General features: G+C 51.7%; 1 protein-coding gene across 1 annotated transcript in view; it reads right to left on the bottom strand.

Moving 5' to 3' along the window:
- The window catches only part of SNED1 (sushi, nidogen and EGF like domains 1), a 79,487-nt gene that overhangs the window by 42,348 nt on the left and 9,413 nt on the right, over window positions 1-27,726 (bottom strand). The window contains exons 6-8 of the mRNA XM_061119771.1: window positions 4,547-4,834; window positions 2,273-2,413; window positions 1,537-1,699 (exon numbers count right to left, since the gene is read on the bottom strand). Coding sequence (XP_060975754.1) covers window positions 1,537-1,699; window positions 2,273-2,413; window positions 4,547-4,834 — 592 coding nt within the window. The remainder of the gene's footprint in view (window positions 1-1,536; window positions 1,700-2,272; window positions 2,414-4,546; window positions 4,835-27,726) is intronic.

Below are 27,726 nucleotides of genomic sequence, written 5' to 3'. Positions count from 1 at the left end.
CCCCATCTGCTGCCCACAGAGGCCTGGGGTGGGGGAGGGAAAGCATCTTCACGTGGTAACAGGGTCCCCAGGGGACTGAATGGACCCTCTTCTGAAGACCCCACTCCTCAGGGTCAGAGCCTGCAGCCTCTGCAGGGCAGCACGCACCTGCCAACTCCTGCTCACCCACCTGCACCCACACTTTACTCCTCAACCACAGCCCAAGCCCTGGCCTCTGGCAGGTGCCAGACCTCTCTGCTGCTCACCCACAGGATGGTGACTGAGTGGCTTCCCCACGCCCTGACCCCCACTGTCCTGAGCCAGGTGGACGGGGTGGGGGGGCCGTGCTGTCCTTCTGGGGGTGCAAGAGGGCTTTTCACCCCCAGGGCAAGGGGCGAAACCAGCGGCCCCCACGCTGGCTGTTACTCGGTGCCCTGCTGAGCCGGTGGGCTCGGGCTCTGTCACCAGGGCTGTGTCCAGTCCTCGGTGCAGTGCGCGCCTGCCCCCCGCCCCCAGCCCCCCCCAGGTGTCCGCGCCTGCCCCCCCCAGCACCCCCCCAGGTGTCCGCGCCTGCCCCCCCAGCACCCCCCAGGGTGTGCGCGCCTGCCCCCCCAGCACCCCCCCCCCGGGTGTGCGCGCCTGCCCCCCGCCCCCAGCCCCCCCCAGGTGTCCGCGCCTGCCCCCCCAGCACCCCCCAGGGTGTGCGCGCCTGCCCCCCGCCCCCAGCCTCGCCCCCGGGTGTGCGCGCCTGCCCCCAGGCGGGTCTGGGGGCTGCTCTGTGCTGGGTTCGTCCTTGGGACAGAGTTCAGGAGAAGCAGTCCCTCTCTGTGGCCGTGGTCGTCATGGGAGTGGGAGGTGGTCTTGCCGGGGCGGGGCGGGGGTCTCAGTATCTGGCCCACCGGCCACAGACTTGGCGGGGGCAGTGATCAGCACCCCTCCACGGATGCTGGAGGGGCTGCACCGGTCATTGAGCCCCGCCCCGTCCCGCCCCGTCCCGCCCCTCCCCGCCTCTGCCGTTTATAAGTAGGGTTGCAGGAGGGTCTGCAACTCAGGGTCACACGGTTGGGGGGTGGGTGTGGCAGGAACACACCCTTCTGTGGTCAGTCCTGCTGTTTCCACAGGCCATGTGCTCGACCTTGGGGTGGACCCTGCTCCCGTCTGCTCTGAGTTCCGTCAGGGGCCCCGCCCAACCCGCCCAGCACCAAGTCCCACCAAGAAGCAAGGCTGGGAAATGGGTGGGAAGAGGGCTGCTCCCAGAGTTCCCGAGGACACAGGCGTCCACGCAGGGGCGCTCAGGACGCCCTGGGGAACTTTACCGCCACGCCTCCCGTTTACATCGCCAACCGAGGTCTCCAGCAAACCTCCCCCACCCCACAGCAGAGGCAGGAAGTCTCCCGGGGTGACTGAGGCTCAGGGGTGAGCCCGGGCGCAGGGAACCCAGGTGGCTGGAGTCACGCGTCCCCAGGGCGGCGCCCGGGGCGCCCCTCCTCTCCCCACCAGCCTCCCCAGGCCCCGCCCCGCCCGCCTGCCACCCGAGCGCTTGCTCCATCCTCTTACTTGTATGGCCGCAGCCCCCCACGCGCACCTGGGCATCATCGATTCTGAACGCCCAGCGCCCGGGCACGCCCACGTTGGTGGTGGTCTCCACCTCCGCCATGTCCGCCGTGCGCGAGCCGGGGATGCTGAAGTAGCGCCGCCCGTCTCCCGCGTTGAAGCCGGCCTGGGGGCGGGTTTGGAGAGGGGGGCGGGGGCGGGCTGGGTCTGCAGGTCTCCCCAAAGCTCCCAAGGCCCACCTCCCGCGCGGTGGCCTCGAGCTGGGAGCACTAAAGGGTCAGGCGTGTCCGCGCCCCACTGCGTCCCAGCCCGTCCCGCCCTAACCCGTGGCTCCTCCTGCGCTGACCTTGCGGGGTCCTGGTCCCGACAGCTCCCCCCACCGCCCTTCCTGCTCACTCCTGGGCTTCTGGGCCTCGCCTGGGGCCAGGGGCCAGCCTGATCTTAGAAGAAAGTGGAGCGCTCCCAGACCCTGGGCGGCGCACTTGACCGCCCTCCACGCCTGGGATGTTCTGCTGGGCACTGACCCTCAGAGCAGGGCCGCGGCCAGGCCACCCGGGCGCAGCCGGGCACACAGAGCTGTCCCGGCGGCAGCTAGCGCTGTCAGGCTGGCCGTGTGCGCCCGGAAGGCTTCCTCGGTTCCGGCGGTGAGAGGCTCTGCCCTGGCTGTGTGTGCGGGGAGGGCCATCTACCTGCCTCTCCGGCTCGTGACAGACCTGGCGGCGGGGAACGGGGCCCCTACCTGGGCCGCTATGCCCCCCAGGCCGCTGGCGTCACCCCCGCTGCTGGCGTGTGTGCCCGTGGTCCAGGTGATGGCCTCGTAGTTGAAGATGGTGAAGGAGAGCTTGCCGTCCGTGATGAGCACCGTCTGGAACGTGTTGACCTGCCAAAGATGGGCCTGAGCGCGGCCTGGCCCCAGCCCCACCCCCACCCATGGCCTCGCCACAGGGTGGCGGCCCCCTGGTCTGCCCCCCAGGTCTGATGCCTGGGGAGGGCGTAAGCCCACGAGGGGTGTGGGGGCCCACAGCCCCGGGAGCAGACCCTGTGCCTGCGGGCCTGGGGGCACTGAGGGGCCGTGCCTGCTTGACCACAGCCACAAACCAGCGCGTGTGGAGTGGGCAAACAGGTAAAAAGAAAAAGGGGAAATGAGGAAAAGCGGTTTTAATCATTAATTTTTTTGATTTTCATGGAATCCTCCTCCATGAAAACATACATAAAAGCTTCTATTTCAGATTGGGCAAAGGGTGAAACTGTTTAAGAAAAGATCGTGGGACAAATAGGAAACACTGATAAACAATTAAATCAGAGCTTTACATCACTTATTTAGAAAAATAAATCCCAAATCAAGTAAGGTTTTAAATGAAACCATCAGCACCCTGGGAGAAAATATAGGCAAATACGTAGAGCATCTCGGGAAAGGACTTCTAAGCCTGATGGTGGTTAACTGCAAAAACCAAAAAGGAGATTTATACACTTGACTCCAAAAAGTGTCATAAGGCCAAACCAAATGACAAACAGTGAAGTGAAAAATGTTTTTATAATACACGTGGCAGAAGCACCAGTGGTGTCTTTAATTCAACTAGAACTTCCTTGAATCAATAAGAAAAAGAACAAAAACATTACAGGAAAACTGGCTGGGGTATGAACAGAAACGTCACAGCAGAATGCCGGTCGCCGATGATTCGCCGCTGCTAGAGACCCCGTGTGGCCGGCAGGCAGGGCTGCAGCACCTCCCTCGGCAGTGGCTTTCGCGAGCGTGACGGGGCACGTTTCTAGGGGAGGTTAGATTTCTGTGGGCAACCATTTCCCTTCCGGCAACGGGTGCAGGATCTGACTTCACGACCCACTGGGGGCTGTGTAGCACCCTTGGGGGCCACCTGAGGGCAGGTGCTGCCACGCTGGGGGGCATGCGGGCGGGGAGCCCCACGGTGAAAGGTGACATGGAGACCGAGTGCTTGCCTTCAGGAAGGCAGACTTAGTGCTAGGCCTCGGAAGTCAGGGAGGAGATGGACGGCTGCTGGCTGGCGTGGGGGGAGGTCTGGGGGGCAGGACCCTGGCTGGTGGGAGCAGTGGAGGGGCTCTGTAGGCTGGGAGGCCCAGGCCCCTGAGGAGGATGAGGCCATGCCTGAAGCCGGACTGCCACTTTCTGTGGATCCACCTGCTCCTGCAGCTGCCCCTGGGGAGGAGGGCTTCCTGTTTCCCAGCTCCCAGACTAACTTCCATCCCAAGCCCAGAGTCTCGGGTCCCTGTCTCACAAGGCAATCATTTTGGAACAGACACCACTGGGTTTGCAAAGAGGAGAATGTCCGCTCAGCAGGGACCCTGGGCGCCTCCTTCGTCCCAGGCGGAGAGGTGATAGATAAAATGACTCTGCGGAGGTGAAACTACAACCAAACACGTAGAAGAACACAGAATGCAGAGTGCCTGAAGGAAGCACTCACAAAGCAGCACAGTCTAGGTGGTTCCGTTTATTCGCTATCTTGTGGGTCTGTACACAACAGCACACACGGAATGGTTCTGCCCTGCTGGCGGGGTTGTGGGTTCTTTTCCTTTCCTTTTTGTTAAAAAGACATTTTTCTTACAAACTAGTGATGAGAAAAAACAAAGGAAGTATAGAAATGTTAATAGGCCCTTTGTAAACAGAAGTTCACTCATGTGAAATTTCTTTTGTAGTAATGTGTACAGAAAGAGCCCACATTTCCTGATTCACCATCATAGTCCTGTTAAAACCCCCAACAGACCATCCACAGCCCGAGTATGTGAGCTGCTGTGTCGGGGCACTTGGCCTTTTCCTGGATGTGGGTGGTTTCCAGGTGGCCAGGAAGGTCCTGGCTCTGCCGTCCTCCAGCCTGGCCCTGTGACCTCGGCAGGTGGCTTCTGTCCCTGAGCCCCACTGTCCCCTCTGGGCATGGCATGGGGATGACATCTGGCCCAGCCCAGCAAGGCAGGGGCCTGGAGGGAGACCCTGGGCCCCAGAGGGATGTATGTCCTCCCTGCCCCATGACGGTACACTCACGGGGGAAGATGCGCTGCCTCCGAAGAAGGTCACGCGGTACCAAGTGGCTACAAACACCCAGGTGGCTGAGAAGCCCGGGAGCTCGGGAAAGTAGCGCCTGATGTCCTCCGTAGCTCTGTGCAGTGTGGCCACATCCGTGGCCTCCCGGTAGTACACGTCCCCTGCTCGCCGGTTGTCCACGTCCGCCCAGAAGGCTGCTACCACGCAGCGGTCCTTGGCGATGGGGAAGGCCACTGGGGTGAACTGAGAAACCTCCTTCAGGAAGGAGATGATCCCGTTGTTGTTCACCTGTTGGGGCAGAAAGTGAGAGGGGGGCCAGTTGGGGCCTCCGAGCCTCAGCCACTGGGTGCCCCTGAGGCTGAGCCAGCCTTGGGCGGGCATTTCTAGGATGGCCCGACAGTTCCTGGTTCCTGACCTGGGGTCCCCAGGCCTGTTCCATCCCCTCCTGGGGCGCAGGCTCTGACCTGTTTGCGGTTGATGGTGCCCCGCCTGGGGCTGTCAGTGCCGGGTGGGGAGCCTCCAGGGTGTGCCCTGGCTTTGGGAGGGTGGGGGGCTCAGACCTGCCCAGTGGCCCTAGCTCGTTAGTCCCATTCCCGACAGGGGCTTCAGAAGGGCAGGGCAGACTCTGAGCAGGTCTGCAGGGGTGGGAGGGCCTCAGTGGCCAGATGGGGATGCCCGTGCTCAGGACTCCTCACAGTGGACACGGGAGGTGAAGCGGCGTCCTTGTGGTCGGACACAACAGGGTCCTCACTGACCCCACCTCCTCCAGCTCAGGGGCCAGCAGGCAGGCCAGCCTTGCCTCTCTCTGCTCTGGCTTTTCACCTGCAGGACGGTGTGAATCCTGAACTGGCCTCACAGGCTGGGCTGGACGAGATGAGGGAATTAATGACCACAGAGTCTGCTGTCAACCCTCGTGACCTGTCCTGGGAAACTGAGGTCAGAACTGTGTTTTTAGAAACAACACTTGGGGTGAGGGCAGGCTCTGTAATCCACATCAACGAAAAATGCAGATAAATACACCTCGGAAAGGCAACAAAGAGTGAACAAGGGAACGTGTTTCGATTCCAAGTTTCAGACAAGGAGAGACTGGAGGTGAGCCCAGTATTTGAAGTGAGTGCATCTGCAGGTGTAGAAGCAACAGATGCAAGCCACAGCTGAAGTTCTGTAGCCTCATGGAGGGAAAGAGAAAAATGTCAAACCTGAGAGCTAGCTCGAGGTGAGGAATCTGGTAACCCCTACATGAGGCTGGGATCGCTAAGGCCTCTGTCATGATCAGGGTTAACCCAGAGTAGATGGTCCCCATGCCGGCACTCACTCCACCTCTCCAACACCTGGGCCATCCAGGCACTGCAAGCCCGGGGCTTAGATTAAGGCAGCTTCTGACTGGGAACCAGGTTCTTGGCAGGAGTAAAGAAAAACTCTGCCTGGAGGAAGATGGCATCATCTGAGGCCTCGAGTTACCCCGACGATCAGGTGTGCAAGGAAGTGAGACGCTGCTAACAGGAATAAGCAGAAGGAAGAGACACAGCAGACACTGGAATTATCAGACACAGACTCTAAACTAGCAAACTTTGCTATATTCAGAGAAATAGAGAATAGCCAAAATAATCTTGAAAAAGAAGACCAACATTGCAGGATTTACACTTTCTGATTTCAAGAATGACTGCAAAGCTACAGTAATCAAAACCATGTAGCACAGGCATAAAGACAGGCAGATAGATCAAGGAGCAGCACAGAGGGCCCAGAAAGAAACCCCACATGTGTGGTCAAGTGAGTTTCAGCAAGGCTGCTAAGACCATCTGATGGAGAAGACGGTCTTTTCAACAAACGGTACTGGGAAAACTGGATATTCTTATGCAAAAGAATGAAATTAGATCCCTCTCTAACACCATTACAAAATTAATTGAAATGGATCAAGGGTCTAAATATGAGCTAAAAATATAAAACTCGTTAAGAAAATGTAGGGCAAAAGCTTCATGACATTGGCTTTGGCAATGACCCCAAAGGCACAGGCAACAGAAGAAAAAATAGACAAACTGGAATTCATCAAAATTAAAAACATTTTGTGCATCAAAAGATACTATCAGCAGAGTAAAAAGGCCACCCACAAAACAGAAAAATATTTTCAAATAATATATTTAATAAAGAAGGAATAAAGTAATGAAGGTAAAATTAAAACTTACTCTTAATTGATCTAACAGACAACAGTTTGTCTAAAATAATAATACCAATAATGTATTCAATCATATAATATGTAAAAGGTATGACAGCAATGATTCAAAGGAGGGGGGATGATTAGTATTATTTTGTTGTTACAAAGGCATTCACACTCCCTGAGAAGTACTATAGTGTTATTTGAACATATACTGGGATTAGTATACTGGGATTAGTTGTCTTAAAGTAATTAAACAAAGAAGTCACTAGACTGAGGTGGCTCTAATGTCTTGGCAGCCTATGTAAGCAAACCAAAACCTAAGGATGGCTCAAAATCTGCAAATAACACAATGTGATACATCGTGTTAATAAATTGAGGAATAAAAATCATATGATCATCTCAGTAGATGCAGAAAATGCTTTTGACAAAATTCAAGACAAGGAATGCCACTCTCCCCATATTATTCAATACAGTATTTGGAAGTCTTAGCCATAGCAACCAGACAAGAAAAAGAAATAAAAGGAATTCAAATTGGAAAGGAAGAAGTAAAACTGTCACTGTTTTCAGATGACATGATACTATGTATTAGAAAACCCACAAAAAACAATTAGAACTAATAAATTAATTAAAGATGAAAGTTACAAAATTAATATACAGAAATCTGTTGTGTTTCTATGCACTGACAATGAGCCATCAGAAAGAGAAATTAAGAAAACAATCCCCTTTATAATTTGGTCAAAAAGAATAAAATAGGCAGGAATAAATCTAACCAAGGAAGTAACAGACTTGTAATATGAAAACTATAAGACATTGATGAAAGAAACTAAAGACAACACAAACAAATGGAAAGACATACTGTGCTTATGGATTGGAAGGATTAATATTGTTAAAATAACTATACGACCCAAGGGAATCTACAGATTCTGCAATTCCTATCAAAACAGTAAAGGCAAATTTCACAGAACCAGATCACATAATTCTAAAATTTGTATGGAAACACAAAGGGCTGTGAATCACCAAAACAATCTTGGAAAGAGCAAAGCTCTAGGTTTCAAACACCCTGGTTTCAAACTACACTACAAAGCTACAGTAATCAAAACAGGATGGTACTGGCACAAAAGCAGACACTTAGGTCAATGGAATAGAATGGAGAGTGCATAAATAAATCCACACACATAAGGTCGATTAATCTACAACAGAGGAGGCAAAATATAGAGAAAAGACAGCTTCTTCAATAAATGATGCTGGGAAAACTAGACAGCTACATGCAAATGACTCAAACTGGACCACTTTCTCACACCATATATAAAAATAAACTCAAAATGAATTAAAAATTTAAGTGTAGAACCTGAAGCCATAAAACTCCTAGAAGAAAACATAGGCAGTATACTCTCTGACATCAGTCTTAGCAGTTCTTTTCTGACTCTGTCTTCCCAGGCAAGGGAAACAAAAGCAAAAATAAACAAATGGGACTTAAGCTAAAAAGCTTTTGCACAGCAAAGGAAAATATCAGCAAGATGAAAAGGCAGCCTACTGAATGGGAGAAGATACTTGCAAGTTGTACATCCAACAAGGGGGTTAATATCCTAAATATAAAAAGACCTCATGACTCAGTATTGAAAACAATCAAACAAAAAAGAAAACCAGAAAAAAAAAAAATGGGCAGTGGACCTGAATAGATATTTTTTAAAGAAGATATACAGATGGCAAGTAGACACATGAAGAGATGCTCAACTTCACTGATAATCAAAGAAATTAAAACCAAAATGAGATATCACATCACACCTGTCAGAATGGCTATTGTCAAAAACACAAATAAAACATATTGGTGCGGATGTGGAGAAAAGGAACCCATGTGTACTGTTGCTGGGAATTTAAATTGATGCAGCTACTATGGAGAATAGTATGGAGGTTACTCATAAAATTAAAAATAGAATTACCATATGATCCAGCAATTACACTTTTGGGTATTTTCCCAAAGAAAACAAAAATACTAATTTGAAGATAATGCTCCCTATGTTCACAGCAGCAGTATTTACAATAGACAAGATAATGGAAGCAAACTAACCACTAATAGATGAATGGATAAAGAAAAGGCAGATATATATGTAATTGAATATTACTAAGCCATAAGAAAGCATGAAACTTTGCCATTTGTTACAACATGGATGGACTTAAGGGGTATCATGCTAAGGGAAATAGTCAGATGGAGAAGACAATATAGTATGATTTCACTCGTATGTGGAACTTAAAAAAAGAAACAAACAAACGAACAGAAAGGGTCAGACTCGTGGAGAACAAACAGGTGTTTGCCAGAGGGGAGGGGTGGTGGGACAGTGAGCAACTTAGGTGAGGGAGACTAAGGGGAGCTGCAGATTTCCACTACAAAATAGTGTGTCACAGAGACGGGTGTATAGCGTGGGGGATACAGTCAGCACTAGCGTGGTAACATGGTGTGGTGACAGATGGTAACTACACTTATAGTGGTGGTCATTTTTTAATGTACAGAAATAGTGAATCACCATGTTGCATATGGAAGTAACACTGTTGTAGGTCAATCATTCAATTAGAAACACACACACACAAGCCAGAAAGGGTGGGAGACAAAGTAGGAACAAAGAACCAAGGTAACAAATAGAAAATAGTCACAGACGTGGTAGGTATTTAATACCTGTGCTAACCATATATAGCTAACCATGTAGCTAACCATATCTGTGATCACTCTGAAAATCATTAGTCTAAAAGCACCAGTGAAAAGACAGATTGTCAGAGTGGACCAAAAAACAAGACCCAACCATAAGTTGCCTACAAGAAACTCACTTTAAATATGAAGACCCATATAGATGAAAGGTAAATGGATGGGGAAAGTTATATCATGCTAACACTAGTCAACAGTAAGCAAGAGTTGCTATATTTATTCCAAACAGATCTGACTTCAAAGCAAGCATAGTTATGAAGGATAAAGAATGGCATTCCATGATGATAAAAGGGTCAATTCTCCAAGAAGACATAACAATCCTTAATGTGTGTACACCCAGCAGCATTGAACTACACAGGCAACAGCTATCAGAGTTTCAAGGAGAAATGGACACGCCCACCATATAGCTGGGGATTTCAACACTCCTCTACCCGAAATGGATGGATCTGGCAGGCAGAGAATCAGAAATGACATAACCAAACTCAACAACACTATCAAAGTTAGATATAATCAACATACCACTTCCCCAAACAACAGCAGAATACACATTCTCCTCAAGCTCACAAGGAGCATTCACCAATGTTCACAGACCACATCCATGGCCATAGAATGCACCTTAAAAAACTGAAAAGCATAGAAATTCTACATATCTGCTCTCATACCGCACTGGAATTAAACTAGAAATCAATAGCAAAAATAACTGGAAAAGCCCCAATTACATGGTGGTTACACAACACCCTTCTAAACAACACATGGGGCATTAAGAATGTCAGGAGAAGTTAAGAAATATTTGAGCTAAATGAAAATAAAAATGTAATTTATCAAAAATTGTGAGATGCTGTGAAAGCAGTACCAAGAGGGAAATTTAGAGCACTAAATGTGTATTAGAAAATAAGAAAAGTCTAAAATCAATAATCTAAGTTTCCCCCTTTGGAAGCTAGAAAAAGAAGAGCAGATTTAATCCAAAAAAGCAGAAGAAAAGACGTAATAAGAATGACAGGGGAAATCAATGAAATTGAAGATGGGTGATCAATTTAAAAAATCAACAAAGACAAAAGCTGGCTCTTTGAAGAGATGAATAAAATTGATAAGCCTCTAGCCAGGCTATCTATGAAAAAAAAAGACATAAATTACAGATATGAGAAGTGAGAGGGTATTAGTACCTCTCTTGGTATTAGATACCAAGGAGATCGAAAGGGTAATAAAGAGATAGGGGCTTCCCAGGTGGCACAGTGGTAAAACAAAACAAAACAGAACAAAACCAAGAAAACGCCCACCTCCCGATGCAGGAGATGCAGGAGATGTGGGCTTGGTTCCTCGGTGGAGGAGTTTCCACGGAGGAGGTAATGGTAACCCATGCCAGGATTCTTGCCTGGGAAATCCCATGAACAGAGGAGCCTAGCAGGCTACAGTCCATGGGGTCGCAAAGAGTTGGACATGACTGAGCACACACACACACAATGTGAAAAAAAATCTATGACCATACATTTGATTTAGAGAAGGCAGAGAAACTAGAGATCAAATTGCCGACACCTCTTGGATCATAGAGAAAGCAAGGGAAATCCAAAAAACATCCGCTTCTGCCTCATTGACTACGCTAAAGCCATTAACTGTGTGGATCACAACAAACTGTGGAAAACCCTTAACGAGGTGGGACTTCCAGTCCCTCTTACCTGTCTCCTGGGAAACCTGCATGCAGGGCAAAAAGCAGCAGTTAGAACCAGACATGGAGCAATGGACTGGGCTCAACATTGGGGAAGGAGTACGACAAGGCTGTGTACTGTCACCCTGCTTATTTAACTTATGTGCAGAGTACATCATGCGAAACGCCAGGCTGGATGAATCACAAGCTGGAATCAAGACTGCCGGGAGAAATACCCAACAACTTCAAATATACAGATGACACCACTCTAATGACAGAACATGAAGAGGAACTAAAGAGCCTCTTGATGAGGGTGAAAAAGGAGAGTGAAAAAGCTGACTTGAAATTCAACATTCAAAAAAGATCATGGCATCTGTTCCCATAATTTCATGGCAAACAGAAGAGAAGTGGAAGCAGTGACAGGTTTTGTCTTCTCGGGCTCCAAAATCACTGCAGATGGTGACTGCAGCCATGAAATTAAGAGATGCTTGCTTCTTGGAAGAAAAGCTACAAGAAACCAAGACAGCATTTTAAAAAGCAGAGACACAATTTGGTCAACAAAGGTCCATGTAGTCAAAGTTATGGTTTTTCCAGTAGTCGTGTACAGATGTGAATGTTGGACCATAAAGAAAGCTGAGTGCTGAAGAATGGATGCTTCTGAATTGTGGTGCTGGAGAAGACTCTTGAGAGTCCCTTGGGCAGCAAGAAGATCAAACCAGTCAATCCTAAAGGAAATCAACCCTGAATATTCACTGGAAGGACAATTGCTGAAGCTGAAGCTTGAATACTTTGGCCACCTGATGTGAAGAGCCAACTCATTGGAAGAGACCCTGATGCTGGGAAGGACTGGGGGCAAGAGGAGAAGGGGACACAGAGGATGAGATAGTTGGATGACATCATCGACACAATGAGTTACCTCCAGGAGATGGTGAAGGAGAGGGAAGCCTGGCGTGCTGCAGTCCATGGAGTCGCAGAGAGTCGGGCATGACTTAACAACTAAACAACAACAACAAATTTGATAACAACAAACTTGGTAAGGTAAAATGGACTGATTCCTTGAAAGACACAATCTGCCAAAGCTCACACAAGAAGAAATAGACAATCTGGATTGGCCCATGTTTATTAGAGAGATTGAATCAATGATGACAGCCTTCTCCAGTGGAAAGCACCAAGCCCAGGTGAGTGCACTGATGAATTCTCCCAAACATTTAAGAAAAAATGATACAAATTTTCTACCATCTCTTTCAGAGGATAGAAGCTGAGGTAATACTTCCTAAGTTATTCTATGAGGCCAGCATCAGTCTAAGATCAAAACTAGACAGAGACACTTCAAGAAAAGAAAATTAGAGACCAATATCTCTTATGGATATAGATATAAAAATCCTCAACAAAGTATTAGCAAATCAAATCCAACACTGTATAGGAAGAATTATATACCACAACCATACCTGGGATTTATCTCAGGTATGCAAGGTTGGTTTGACATTCAAAAACCAATTGATTTGATCGACCACATTAAGAGGCTCAAAAATAAAAATCACACGATCATATTAATAGAGGCATGAAAAGCATTTGTCAAAATCCAGCGCCCATTCATGATAAAGACTTTCAGTCATCTAGGAAGATGGGGAACCTCCTCAACTTGATAAAGATAAAAAACATCTATAAAAAACCTGCAGCTAACATCATATTTTCTGGTGAGAAATGAGACATTTTTCCACTAAGATAAGGTACAAGGCAAGGATTTCCCCCTCACCAATCCTTTCTGGCATTGTTCTGGAAGTTCTACTAATGCAATAAGTAAAGGAAATAAAAAGTTCAGCTCGGTGAAGGCCAGTATCAAGAGAGAGGGAAGAAAAGCCTGACTTGGAGAGAATATTTGCAAACATGATAAAGATTTATTCAAAATATACAAAGAACTCTCAGAACTCAACAGTGAGAAAACAAACAACCTGGTCAAAAACCAGGCCAGAAGTCTTACAGACCCCTCAACCAAAGTAGATGTGCAGGCAGATAAGCATGTGTAAAAGAGGCTCCACCTCTTGGGTTATCAGGGAAATGCACATCGGAACAGCAGTGAGACAGCACTGCACACCTCAGCACGGCCAGAATCCAGAACTCGGCCAGCGCCAAGTGTGGCGGGGTGTGGGTGACAGACTCCCCCATTCATTGCTCATGGTGCAACAAGGAAGCGATGCAGCCACTTTGGAGGACAGTTTGGCAGTTTCTTGGAAAATTAAACATACTCTTACCACATGATCCAGTAATTGTGACTCTTAGAATTTAGCCAAGAGTTGAAAACTTTTGTCCGCACAAATACCTGCACACTGACGTTTACAGCAACTTCACACATAACTGCCAAAACTTGGAAGCAACCAATATAGCCTTCAGTAGATGAATGAATAATTAAACTGTGGTCCATCTAGGCAACACAGTGTTACTCAGCACTAAAAAGAAATGAGCTATGAAATCATGAAAAAATACAGATGCAACCTACATGCATATTAAGTAAAAAAAGTCAGTCTGAAAAGGCTACACACTATGTGATTTGAACTATATGACATTTTAGAAAAGGTAAAACTGTGGAGACAGTAAAAAGATCAGTGGTCGCCAGGGGTTGGGGGAGGGATGGAGGGAGGAGCACAGAGTGAAAACACTGTGTGTGACGCCGCATCGAGGGACACGCAGCCCGTAACATCTGTCCAAATCCACAGGATGCACGGCGCCAAGACTGAACCTGAGTGCAAACTGCAGACTCTGGGTGATAACAATATATCCGTGTAGCTTCATCAGTTACAACAAAGGTGCCCTCTGGTGGAGGATGCTGATAAAAGGGAGGTGGTCGACGAGGGGGGCAGGGGGCATATGGGAAATCTCCGTACCATCCTCTCAATTTTTCTGTGAACTTAACACTGCTGTTAAAAAATGGTCTTTAGAAAAAGACAACCCAATAAAGGAGGGCAAAGGGCTTGAATAGGCATTTCTCCAAAGAAGATATACAAATGGCTAATAACCACATGAAAAGATGCTCAGCATCACTAATTGTCAGGGAGGTGAAACTCAAAACCACAGTGAGAGGGACTTCGCTGGTGGTCCAGCGGCTAAGACTCTGTGCTCCCAATGCAGTGGGCCAAGGTTCAATCCCTGGTCAGGGAATTAAATCCCACCTGCCACAACTAAAGATCCTGCAGGCTGCAACTAAGATCCTGGTACAGCCAAATAAAAGAGAGAAATAAATAAAATATTGAAAAAAAGCACAGTTGAGATACTACTTCATAGCCACTACGATGGTGATCATGGGGGAAAAAGCTCATAACAAATGTTGGTGAAGATGCGAAGAAACTAGAACCCTTACATACCCTTGGTGGCATGTAAAAGCATGCAGCCACTGTGGAAAATAGTATGGTTAAACGTAGAATAAATGGTTAAACATAGAATAACTGCCCTAGCAATTCCACACCTGGTAATATATCTGTATTCATGCAAGAGAACCGAAAACATGTCCACACAGAAGTGTGTACACAGATGTCCACAATAGCACTATTAACAACAACCAAAGGAGCAAGCAGTCCAGGTTCGCATCAATGAAGGAGTGGATAAATTAAAAATAAATGGAACATTTTTGGCAAATAAAAGAAATGAAGTACTGACACTGCCCACAACATGAGTGAACCTTGAAAACATTAAGTGAAAGAAGCCAGTCACAAAAGGCCGTGTGATTCAACTTATACAGAACATGCAGAATAGGCAAATCCATAGAAACAAAGTAGATTAGTGATTGCCCAGGTCGGGGCATGCTAAGAAGCTGGGGGGTGGTAGCTCGGGGTGCAAGGTTTCTTTTGGGTTGAAGACAATATTCTAAGGGCAATCGTGGTGACAGACATACAGTTCTGAAAATACATGAAAAGCCACTGAATTGTAAGAGGGTGAATTGTAGGGCTGTTGTTCAGTCGCTAAGTCATCTCCAATTCTTTGCGACCCCATGGATTGCAGCACACCAGGCTCTGCTGTCCTTCACCATCTCCGGGAACTTGGTCAAATTCATGTCCATTGAGTTGGTGATGCCATCCTACCATCTCGTCCTCTGCCACCCACTTCTCCTTTGGCCTTTAATCTTTCCCAGCATCAGAGTCTTTTCTGATGAGTTGACTCTTCACATCAGGTGGCCAAAGTATTCGCACTTCAGTTTCAGCATCAATCCTTCCAGTGAATATTCAGGATTGATTTCCTTTAGGACTGACAGGTTTGATCTCCTTGCAGTCCAAGGGACTCTCAAGAGTCCATGGTCTCCAACACCATGGTTTGAAAGCATTAATTCTTCGGTGCTTAGCCTTCTTTATGGTCCAGCTCTCACATCCATACGTGACTACTGGAAAAACGGTATCTTTGACCTTATGGACCTTTATCGACAAAATGGATGTCTCTGTTTTTTAATACTCTGTCTAGGTTTGTCGTAACTTTCCTTCCAAGGAACAAGTGTAGATTTTAATTTCATGGCTTCTCTCACCATCTGCAGTGGTTTTGGAGCCCAAGAAAATTAAGTCTGTTACTGTTTCCACTTTTCCCCCTTCTATTTGCCATGCAGTGATGGGACCGGATGCCATGATCTTAGTTTTCTGAATGTTGAGTTTCAAGTCAGCTTTTTCACTTTCCTTTTTCACTTTCATGAAGAGGCTCTGTAGTTCCTCTTTGCTTTCTGCCATTAAGGTGGTGTCATCTGCATATCCGAGGTTACTGATATTTCTCCCAGCAATCTTGATTCCAGCTTGAGCTTTATCCATCCCAGTGTTTCGCACAACGTATTCTGCATATAAGTTAAATAAGCAGGGTGACAATATACCGCCTTGATGTACTCCTTCCCACTTTGGAACCAGTCCATTGTTGCATGTCCAGTTCTAACTGTTGCTTCTTGGCCTGCATACAGGTTTCTCAGGAGACAGGTAAGGTGGTCTGGTATTCCCATCTCTTTAAGAATTTTCCACAGTTTGTTGTGATCCACACAGTCAAAGGCTTTACCGTCATTAATGAAAGCAAAAGTAGATGTTTTTTTGGAACTGGATTGCTTTCTCCATCATCCAGTGAATGTTGACAATTTGTTCTCTCGTTCCTCTGCCTCTTTGAAACCAAGCTTGTAATCTGGAAGTTCATGTACTGCTTAAGCCTAACTTGAGGGATTTTGAGCATAACCTTGCTAACGTGTGATGAGTGTGGTTATATGGTAGTTTGACCATTCTTTGGCATTGCCCTTGTTTGGGATCGGAATAAAAAAGAATGCTGGAGTGGGTTGCCATTTCATTCTCCAGTGGACCACGATTTTTCAGAACTCTTCACTACGACCTGTCTGTCTCGGGTGGCTCTGCATGGCATGGCTCACGGCTTCACTGAGTTACATGAGTCCCTTCAGGGGGTTTCCCAGGTGGCTCAGTGGTAAAGAACCCACCTACTAATGCAGGAGACACGAAACACGTGGGGTGGATCCCTGGGTGGGAAGCTCCCCTGGAGGAGGGCATGGCAACCCACTCCAGTGTTCTTGCCTGGAGGAGCCCATGGACAGAGCAGCCTGGCGGGCTTCAGCCCCTGGCGTCACACAGAGTCAGGCAGGGCTGAGCGACTGAGCACACAGCTCAAGTCCCTCTGCCACAAGACTGTGATGCATGAAGGGGGAATTGTAGGGTGTGTGAATTACATCTCAGTGGTGAAGATGAAAGAGAAAGAGAGGTGAGGAGAGGGGGCAGGCAGTGGGCGGCGGTGGGCGGTGCTCCTGAGCATGGGCCTCTGGGGCGGCCTTGCAGGGAGCGGGGAGGAGGGGCCGCCGCTCTGCCCGCCCCCTCGCGCCCCTGTGCTGGGGTGGAGGGCAGGTCCGCTGTGGGGCCCCTAACTGCCGCGCCCCGGAGGGAACAGAAGATGCCCGGGTCCTGTTGCTGGGGCTTAGATGGGTTTGCAGTGGGGACAGGACCCTGTGGGTGGATCTGGGCCACGTGGCCTCTGTGTGTGGAGTGGGATCTGTCGGGGAAGTGTCTGGGGTCTCCTCTGAAGGGCCCCGCATGTGCAGAGGGGCGGGCACGTGGCACAGACCCCTCCCACCCCGACCCCAGCGCCTGCAGCAGCAGGACTTGGAGCCGGGAGCCCAGCGCAGAGCCGCATCCTTGCCCTGCCGAGTCAGCGCCCGCTGCATCCGGTGTAAAACTTGGGACGCTGCCGCTCCCCGTGGGAGCTTGCAGGAGCGGCGCGTGACCCACGGGGTCTGTGACTCTGTCCCCCCCCATCCCCCACTGGGACGGGCCGACTTGGACTGGACCACTGACAAGGGAAGGGCCAGCAGGGCGGGCGGCCAATCAGAAAGGGCCGGCTCGGGTTCGCCGCGCACAGCCGCCGCCGCCGCCCTGGGGGCTCAGCCCCGCCCCAGCACCCGGAGCACAGCCCTGGCTTGGCGGGACCTCGAGTTCCAGGGGGTCCCCCGAAAGCCTGCCTGATTCACACACAGTCCAGCTAAGCTGGACCCGATGGCGTCCACTGGGGGGCAGCAGCCGTCCAGCCCCAGCCCACTCTGGGGAAGGGCGATGGGCAGACCCATCCCGCTCCAGCCCCGACTGCGGGGGTGCTCTGAGGGTGCAGACGCGCCAGGTTTGTCCTGACCCGCAGCGGGGGTGGGGCGGGGGTTTTTAAGGGTCTGCTGACTGCTGTGTGCAGGGCCAGACGGTCTCCATCATACAGGCTTCACTGCTCCTTTGTTTTTACGGCCCTTTAAAAAGGCAAGCACGCTCTGAGCACCGGGGTCACACAGATGGCCTGGGCCGGGTTCCATGGCCGTGCTTCAGGGGACCCAGCTGCGTTCCCACAAGTTCACACGCCGACTGGCTGCTCAGAGCCCTGGCGGCCACCACGTGCCCCGGTCACTGCCTGACCTCGCAGAAAGGCCTGCAGCCCAGTGTCCTGGGGCGGCTGCCACTGGACCAAGGGGGCCCCTGCTGGGCCCATTGCCATGGCAACAGGCCGCAGCTGCTGCTCTCATGACCCGGGCCCTCGGGCGGGTACCCAGGGGTGTCTGTTCTCTGACGGGACTGGTGGGGATGCCCCGAGGCCCTCCTGGGGCCAGAGACGTGGCCACCACCACGGACCCGGTGAAAGGAAGGGCTCTGCATCGGGCAGCAAAGCCACCGCCGCTCGCCACGCCTGTGGGTGCAGACGCTGGCCCGTCGTGGCCGGGGTGGGCGCTCACTACTGTCGACATGCCTCCATGACGATGCTGCCCTTCCAGACTCACCCGCCCGTTCTGGCCACGGCACTGCCAACATCCACCCCCTGGAACTCTGTGTCTGGCAGTGACAGGGGTGTCTCAGAGGCACCCCTGCCTCCGCAGAGGTTGGAGTCAGCGGTCCGACGGGCACCCCGCCTCCCCACCCTCTGAGGGCACCTGGTGTCACGAGCCCGTGGCCAGCTGCCTCAAGATCACCCCAAGGTCTTCTGCCCTGTCCATCCTGCCGGCCCTGTTTGCTCACAGAACGTGGCCCCAGGAAGGGTCTGGCTCTCTTTGGCTGCCCTCTGGGCAGGGGCCAGGGCAAAGGGGGGGGGGGGGCGTCTCTCTCCCTGACCGCAGCGCTGCCCAGCCTGGCTGGTGCCCTGCCGTGCAGCTGGCCTGCAGGGTCGGTGGGGTTCCGATGATCCTCTCTGCAGGATGACAGGGCTCCCGGTCATGGAGACATGGTCATTTGGCTGAGAATACTGAGTTGTTATCTGCAGGCCCTGGGGGCCACTGAGGGGGATGTAAGGTGTCTGTTCAGTTCAGTTTAGTTGCTCAGTCATGTCTGAGTCTTTGCAACCCCATGGACTGCAGCACACCAGGCCTCCCTGTCTATCACCAACTCCCGGAGTTTGCTCAAACTCATGTGCATTGAGTTGGTGATGCCATCCAACTATCTCATCCTCTACTGTCCCCTTCTCCCGCCTTCAATCTTTCCCAGCATCAGGGTCTTTTCCAATGAGTCAGTTCTTTGCATCAGGTGGCCAAAGTATTGGAGCTTCAGCTTCAGCTTCAGCGGTGTCTGTAAATTTATACAAATGCTGCTGCTTCTGACCCTGAGCCCCCTGGGGAGAGGCCTGGGTGTGAGCAGCAGATGGCGGGGGTGGGGGGGGGGGAGTGCGGGTGAATTACGTGACCAGGACGGGCACGCTGGCTTCGTGGCTGCTAAACCTGCTCCTGAGCGGGGACCCCTTGGCTCTGGGTGATGTCTTCCCACCCTAGATCCAGTGCTTGAAGCCCCCTGGAGTCAGGCAGCAATCGGCTGCCGACCTGCCTGCGCTGGGCTCGCGGCCCGTCTGCAAGCTCTGGAGATGGAGGGAGCTCGGATCACACACTGCTCTGCTGCACCTGCCGCCCCGGTGCGGGCCCTGCCCCCACGGGAAACACACTGGTGCGGCCTTGTCTCCATCTCCCGGACAGGAACTCACACTTGGGCTCGGGGTCCGCTGTGTGTAGTGACTGAGGCCACAAGTACTGGGCAACATGACCTCGGTCCTTAGCCACACCAGTGGGCCAGGAGCTCGGAGTCAGGTCTAACAGACCCTGGACGAGAGCCCGAGTCCCCCCACGTCTGCAGACAGGGACGGTAATGGGGGGATGGGCCGGGGGTCTGCCTGTGCCTGGGGGCTCCTCAGTGTAGGCTGGGAGTTGCCTCTGGGCCCTCCCGTGGTCTCTGTGATCCCTGGGGAGGGTGTCTGAGGTCAGCGGGCAGTCTGCACAGTCGTGGGTCTTGGTGGACGGAGGCCTGGCCGTGGAGCACTCCGGCCTCTGTGGGATCCACGCACAGCTGGCTGCACCTGTCACCCGTGGCAGAAGCTCCTCCCACTGCTCGGAGTCCTGAGGGCAGCAAATCACCTGGATTGGGTCCTGGCCTCTGCCGGCCCAAAGAATCAGAGAGGCGGGCCGAATGGCAGACTTGGGTGGAAATCTGAGTTTGGCCCAGAGCCAGAGGGAAGATGTGCCATGAGGGAGGCGGTCTGCATGCTTTGCTTGTCCGCTCCCTGCCTGGGCTGGGTCTTGAGCTTGTCTTTGTAGAGATTGGCCTTGGACAAAGTGTGGTCTCCCCTGGGGACAAAGGCAGGCTTGCCCCAGAGAGGTGGAGCCCCCAGGCCCAGGGTTTCCTGGCTGTGATGCAAACCCACAGTCTGGGTTCCACCTGCCTGGGCCCCTCCGTGTGGCCTTGCGGGACCCGGAGAGCCAGGGACACCAGTGCGAGCCACATGGTGTGCTTGCTTCGCCATGGGTCCCAGCAGCCGCCTGGGAGCCCTGGGCCTCGGGCAGCCTCCAGGAAGCAGTGACAGGCTGATGCTGGCATGTCAGGAAAGTACCATCAAACCCCAGAGCTCAACAATTTTATGTTAATAACCTTGAAATTGTATATAAAGTGGATATTCCCCTGAGAAAAACAGCTTACCACATGTGAGTGGAAACAGACAACCTATTTTTTAATATATAATCATAAAGAAATCTAATTAGTGTTCAAAATTTTCCCACCAAGAAAGCTCTAGGTCCAGGTGGCAGCTCCAGTGAGTTCTACCAAACATCCAGGAGATAAGCCCAGAGGCGCACGGACTCTTCCAGACAGAAGAGCTCATTCTACAAGGCTTGTATGACCTTGATGGTAAAAGTTAACAAGGCCAGTCAATAATGGGCCAATCACACATATAAAGTCTGCTGAAATATTAATGCATTATTAGCAAAGTGAATCCACTAATATTCTAAATTGGGTAAATAATCATTATCAACTTGGATTTTTGTTAGGGATGCAAGTGTGCCTTTACATTAGAAAATATTAATTTAAATGACCAATTTAACAGATTAAATGTGAAAATCATATAATCATCAATCACCTCTGTAGGCATAGAGATGGTATCTAGTAATAGCCAACATCCACATGTGATAAAAATTCCCCAAATATGAGAATAGGAATATGACTATCCCTGAGAATCTCCGGGCAAGAATACTGGAGTTGGTAGTCAGGGCTTCCTCCAGAGGATCTTCCCAACCCAGGGATCAAACCCACATCTCTCATGTCTCCTGCATTGGCAGACAGGTTCTTTACCACTAGCGCCACCTGGGAGGCCCATGAAGGGACATCCTAACCTGATAAAAGGGCATCTTGAGAGCAAACAGGAAGAAGCAACACGTTTAGTCGTGAAACTTGGGCCACTTCCTTTTTTGGGTCCTGCTAACACTACACTACCTGTATCCTGCTGGATACAGGTATCCGGTCAGCACAGCAAGGCGAAAAATGAAACCAAGCGTAAAATGGTTAGGAATGAAGAAATGCCACAATCACCAGTTGCAAATGCCATGAACGCGAATGTGGAAAACCCAAAAGAATCTGGATAAGGTAGTAAAATTAGTAAGAGGTTTGGTCTGGTTTTAACTATAATATTAGAAAAGGTAAGAGCTCAACTGGGATTCTGCATTAACAGAATGTTAGTAGAAGTAATTAGAAAAGAAACGAAGTAAAGACACCATCTATGTAGGACAGAAAATATCAAGTCCTCAAGGATAAGTCTAACAAAAAACATGCAGGTCTTCCCTGCCATCAGTTCTAAAACTGTCCTAAAAATATCAGAGGCGATCTAAATAGACACAGAAATGGGCCCAAGCATGCGCACCTTCGGGCAAGGGGACGCGGCCAAAGGGGCTGCTTTCCTTCCAGTGGAGTCACGTGCCTGCTTCATGTGTGCGTATGCAGGGGCACAGGTGTGAGCAACTAAGCCACACAGCAGTGAGGCTGTTGGGCGGTGGGAGGATGTCTGGAAATGTATTCATGCCTTGGGGTGAATTTTTAAAATAAGGCACAGAAACCTCTGAACTTAAAAATAAAGATGGATTCATTTACCATGTTAAACTCAAGTGTGTCTGTTCACCCAAGATACCACTATAGAGAGTGAAATAGGTGCAGGAAAAAAGGAAAAATCTATTTACAACACTTGTGACCCAGTGAAGATACAGAACTCTCATAAAGTAACATGAAAAAAGCAAACTCAGTAGAAAAGGGAAAAGACTTGGTGCATTTACAAATGAGGAAATCCAGTGCTCAGCCTCAGGAATAAAAAAGAACATCAGGACCACATTTTCACCTGCCCACACCACTGGGTCAGGGTTGGAGTGGCAGGTGCACCCCTCTCCCTGCAGGGCCCACCCTTACACCAGTGCCCACGTGCACTTGCACACATTCAGGGATTTTCGCAAACAGCACCAATAAGGATGGTCTAAAAGTAGGAACAACCCCAAAAGTCCACCGTGGTGAAACTGATGAACAACTTGAAGATGATCTACGTATTAATACTTAAAATATTAAATAATATATTTTAATTATCAGTTCAGTCGCTCAGTCGTGTCTGACTCTCTCGTGCCTGCCGCACTCCAGGCCTCCCTGTCCATCACCAACTCTCGGAGCTTGCTCAAACTCATGTCCATCGAGTCAGTGATGCCATCCAACCATCTCATCCTCTGTCATCCCCTTCTCCTGACTTCAGGTCTTTTCCAATGAGTCAGTTCTTCGCATCAGATGACCAAAGTATTTGAACTTCAGCTTCAGCATCAGTCCTTCCAATGAATATTCAGGACTGGTTTCCTTTAGGATTGACTGGTTTGATCTCCTTGCTGTTCAAGGGACTCTCAAGAGTCTTCTCCAACACCACAGTTCAAAAGCATCAATTCTCCGGTGCTCAGCCTGCTTTATAGTCCAACTCTCATATCCATACATGTCTACTGGAAAAACCATAGCTTTGACTAGTCAGACTTTTGTGAACAAAGTAGTGTCTCTGCTTTTCAATATGCTGTCTAGGTTGGCCATAGCTTTTCTTCCAAGGAGCAAGCATCTTTTATTTTCATGGCTGCAGTCACCATCTGCAGTGGTTTTGGAGCTCAAGAAAATAAAGTCTCTTACTGTTTCCATTGCTTCCCCATCTATTTGCCATGAAGTGATGGGACTGGATGCCACAATCTTCGTTTTTTGAATATTGAGTTTTAAGTCAACTTTTTCAGTCTCCTCTTTCACTTTCATCAAGAGGTTCTTTAGTTATTCTTTGCTTTCTGCCATTAAGGGTGGTGTCATTTGCATATCTGAACTTATTGATATTTCTCCCAACAATCTTGATTCCAGCTTGTGCTTCCTCCAGCCCGGCATTTCGCATGATGTTAAAGTTAAGTTAAACAAGTAGGGTGAGACTATACAGCCTTGGTGTACTCCTTTCCTGATTTGGAACCAGTCTGTTGTTCCATGTCCTATTCCAACTGTTGCTTCTTAACCTGCATATAGATTTCTTAGGAGGTAGGTCAGGTGGTCTGGTATTCCCATCTCTTGAAGGATTTCCCACAGTTTGTTGTGATCCACACAGTCAGAGGCTTTAGGGTAGTCAATGAACCAGAAGTAGATGTTTTTCTGGAACTCTCTTGCTTTTTCTATGATCCAACGGATTTTGGCAATTTGCTCTTTGGTCCCTCTTCCTTTTCTAAATCCAGCTTGAACATTTGGAAGTTCTCGGTTCACGTACTGTTGAAGCCTGGCTTGGAGAATTTTGAGAATTACTTTGCTAGCGTGTGAGGTGAGTGCAATTGTGCAGTAGCTTGAATGTATTTTAATTGTAAATAGGTAGACAGAATATGGATGGAGGAACCTAAACAAGTTGGAGAAAGGCAGGTGCAGGACTAAGACCTCAGCAGGGATGCGGGGGCGTGGTCAGGGCGAGTGTGCGGGTGGGCGGGGCGAATATGAGGGGCGTGGTCTTGGAGGGCGTGGAGAGCGTAGGGGCGTGGCGTGGCGCATGGGCGAGGCTGGCTGGCGGGGCCTGCGCTCAGAGCCCGCGTTGGGGCGGGTCCCGCTCTCAGCCTGGGTGTATGTTAACTGAGTGGAGGGTGAGGAGCCGCGCTGGAGGGGGACGCAGTTAGGAGGACAGGAGGCCGAGGCCGCGGCCACAGGGTCCCGGGGCTGGGCCGCCTGCCGGAGGACCTGCCCGCCCGCCCGGGCCGCATCCGGCACCCCCCGCAGCTGGCCCGGCCGCGTGGCTCCGCCGACGCTCCGCCTAGTCTCCTTCCTGCCTTTGAAGCCCGGACTCAGGTGCGTGCGGCGTGTGCAGAGGCCTCCGGCCTGCCCGCCAGCACTTGGCCGCCTCCGGCTCCCTCTCGGGCCCGCCTCAGATGGCTGCCGCCCTCCCTACGGGGTGTGGGCCAGGAAGGAGGCAGAACAAGCCGGCCCTGTTCCGCTGCCAGGGCCCAGCAGGGCCGGGACCGCGGTGGGGAGGCGCGGGCCCCCGTGCTGAGCGGCCAAGCCGCTGGCCAGCGCTCCCACCTGGACAGGGCCGTCCTCGGACTTCCTTTGTCCACGGAAGAACACCCCCGGGCGGGGCAGGGCCCGGGGGTGTGGGGACCCCTGCGGGAGCCCCAGTCCACCCCACCCTGTGTTTGCTCCCCTCAGGGACCTGCAAGTACAACCTCCACAAGATGTCAGTCTTATTGTTTTTCTACTTGCGCTAGCACTTGGTGAAACACACAGCAGAGACAGAAAAACAGGAGAAAGGATGCAACCAGGACCCCCTGCGAGGGCCCGCACCGCCTCAGTCGCTGATGGATCAGAAACCCAGCATGGGCCTGGCCGTTTGCTGGGGTCCTGTACCCACTGTCTCTCAGGGCCTGAAGCCAGCGGGGGTGGCGGTCTGCCCGCTCCCCCCACCTTGGGGTGCTGGCAGAAAGGCAGGGAGACCCCCGGGGCAGAAAGGGAGCAGGACACTTGGGAGCAGCCTGCAGGACTTTGGCTCTGAAGCCCCTCCTGCCCCCCACTTCCCTGCAGTTCCTGACGTCCAGGGCCTTCCCGTGGCCACCCTCCAGTCTTCCCAAGCCCAGGCAGGCCTTGGGGGCAGTGCTGGCTTTGCTGTGCTTGCCCACAGTAGGGTCCTCCTCTCCTGGGGTCTAAGCACTGGCCCCCCGGGGTGGGGCTCGCTCCCAGGCTGCCCCGTTAAGGTGGTGTGGATGGAGCGGACCACGTGGGGCGGGCAGCCGCAGGTGCTGACTCCTCCCCTAGGACCCCGGCAGGCGAGGATCTTGGTGGGGGAGTTGCCGGTCCCTTGGGACAGACCCAGGGCCATGTGCAGCAGGAAGGTGGCCCGTGGGGTGTGGAGGAGGCCTGCCCTTGACTGGGGGTGTTTGTGCCCAGGAAGGGGACTGACAGCAGGGCTGGCCCTCCCCGACCCAGGAGAAAGTGCAGAGACTGCCTGGTGGCATTTCCGACTTGGATAAAGTGGGGAAGGAGTGGAAATGTCCTGGAGACTCTCTCAGGCCACTTGCAGCTGGAAGTGTGAGACGTCTGTCTGGCTGGTCCCTGAGCTGGGCAGTTTGGGGCTGGCCAGAGCCACCCTTGCTGGGTAGGGGCTGCTCTGGGCTGGGCGGGCCGGCCTGGAGGGGAGCGGGGGTCCCGAGGCTGCAGCACCCAGCTCTGCAAACATCAGATCACAGAGGGCGGGGCCTCGGTTCCTGCTTTGACATCTCTGCCAGAAATAAAACAATAAAGCCCCAAGGCCTTTTATAAGCTTGTTTTCAAAAATGTAGGCATGTCTTTTATTTCCTGGCAGCTTTCTGGGGAACCAGGATTCCTTCCACAAGCACAGCTGGGGACTGGGGTCCTGTTCACAGGACAACTGTGGGCCGGGCCCAGGGCCCTGGGCAAGGTGGGGCCCTGGCTACCAGAGCCCACAGAGAAGAGGCTGGCCCTCCCTCAGCACCCCGTGTGCCGGGCGGGCCTCTCCTGGCCGCAGGAGTGCCAGAGCGGCCTGAGGGGGCCGGAGCCGCTGCCATGGTACCAGGGTGAGGCCTGGGGGTGGGCAGAGGGCTGGCGTCAGGGCCTGCGGTGGGTGGGGGGTTGGAGAGAGTTCCCCAGAGGGTGGGTTGGAGGACAGCCCTCCCCTAGGCCCTCCTCCGCTGTCCAGGCAGGGCCTCCCCGTGACTACCCTTTGGTCTCCTCGCGGGCCTCGTGGCCCTGCCTGTGGCCCTGAGCCCAGGCCTTTGAGCCCCTCCACCCGGGCGGCCTCTCCAGGAGGGCCAGGCCCTGTCCTGAGCCTCCCGCAGTCCTCACCGCTCCCCACCCCCCACGCCCCCCAGCAGACCACAGCTCCTGCTCCCCTCCCCCCCAGTAAAGCCACCTTCTTCCCTCACCTGTCATCCCTCAGCCAGGTGTCCCCCAGGACAAGATCCCAAGTCCCCGGGGGCCTTGGACACCGCAGGGACAGCAGCCCGCACGCAGCACAGCCTGACTTTGCTGCCCTGAGCTCTGCGGCCCCCACCCCCACGTGTTGCCTCCGAGTGCAGACCCGGTGTCTCTGCTCCCACGCCCTGCCAGGCGCACTTGGGACAGCAGTCACTCCTCTGGGATGCCAGCCCCCACCTCCAGCAGGCCTCTGGGCTGCCTATGCATTGCCCCCGCAGCCAGGAGCAGGTGGCAGGGAATGTTTGAGGGCCCAAGGGGGCGTGTCTGGCTCCAGACCCAGACCCTGGAGCAGCTCAGAGGACAGTGTGCCCCTCCTGTGGCCCTGGACTCAGCCCCTGGCACTCAGACGGAGTCCTGGGGCTGGGAGCAGAGCACTGCTTCACACACAGTGGACGTTTCATGAAAGACATGGCCAGTTTGTAGAGGACTAGTTACAGACCCTGAGGTGCTGAGGCTGGGCCCTCTGCGCAGGAGGTATGGAGGTTGTCCAGCTGGGCAGCCGCCCAGTCTCAGAGCTACAGGAGCGGTGTCCTCTCGCTTCTTCTGTCCCGGGGCCTGCCCACTGCCCCCACACCATCGTCAGCTGGACCACAGGTGCCCTGTGTGGCCTGGAAGCTGGGGGACCAGAAGCAGTGCCCTCCAGGCTGACTCAGTTCAGGCGAGGAGCCCCCTTCACCCCAGAGGAGGGTGTGGATGAGGGACTTGTTGTATGAAAAGGAAAGAACAACAGACCTGGACAAAGGTGTGTGTAAGCTGGATGTGCACTAGAGCATCCCAGGAAACAGTGAGGCCACCCACACAGTCCACAGCTCGTAACTGGTTAAAAGAATTACTGTCAGTGGCGCTAGTGGTAACAATCCTGTCTGCCAGTGCAGGAGACATGAGACGTGGGTTTGATCCCTGGGTTGGGAAGACCCCCTGGAGGAGGGCATGGCAACCCACTCCAGTATTTTTGCCTGGAGAATTCCATGGACAGAGGAGCCTGGAGGCCTACAGTCTATAGGGTCGCAAAGAGCTGTAACTTAGCACTCATAGCCACAGGATGGAATATTATACTGTCAGCAGAAGCAGGTTTTCACAGCAAATTTAAGGCATTGGAAAATGCTCATGGTGTAACACTAAAAGAAGTGTGCAGAATGGGAACTTGTATGACAGGCAGCCCCAAATACATTTGACAACACATCAGTAGGGATTTTGCCAAAACACTTAGTGTGCTTGTTTCGGAATGATGGAATTGGGGTGTATTGTCCCGAAGATGAGAAGATGAACAACCAACATTTACAAGGCTGCTTCTAGGAGCTAACTCTCCTCCAAGGCTGGGCAAGCACCGTGAACAAACGCGACAAAGGTTATTTTAAAACTGAAAATTAACACTGCGGCTGGTTTGTGTCCCCTCCTTGACTCAGTGCTGGGGCTCCATCAAGGTTTCGAGATGAACACGTAAAAGTG

Source organism: Dama dama, chromosome 20, assembly GCF_033118175.1.
Source record: "Dama dama isolate Ldn47 chromosome 20, ASM3311817v1, whole genome shotgun sequence".
Classification (NCBI taxonomy): domain Eukaryota; kingdom Metazoa; phylum Chordata; class Mammalia; order Artiodactyla; family Cervidae; genus Dama; species Dama dama.
This window is presented reverse-complemented; position numbering and strand designations above follow the sequence as displayed.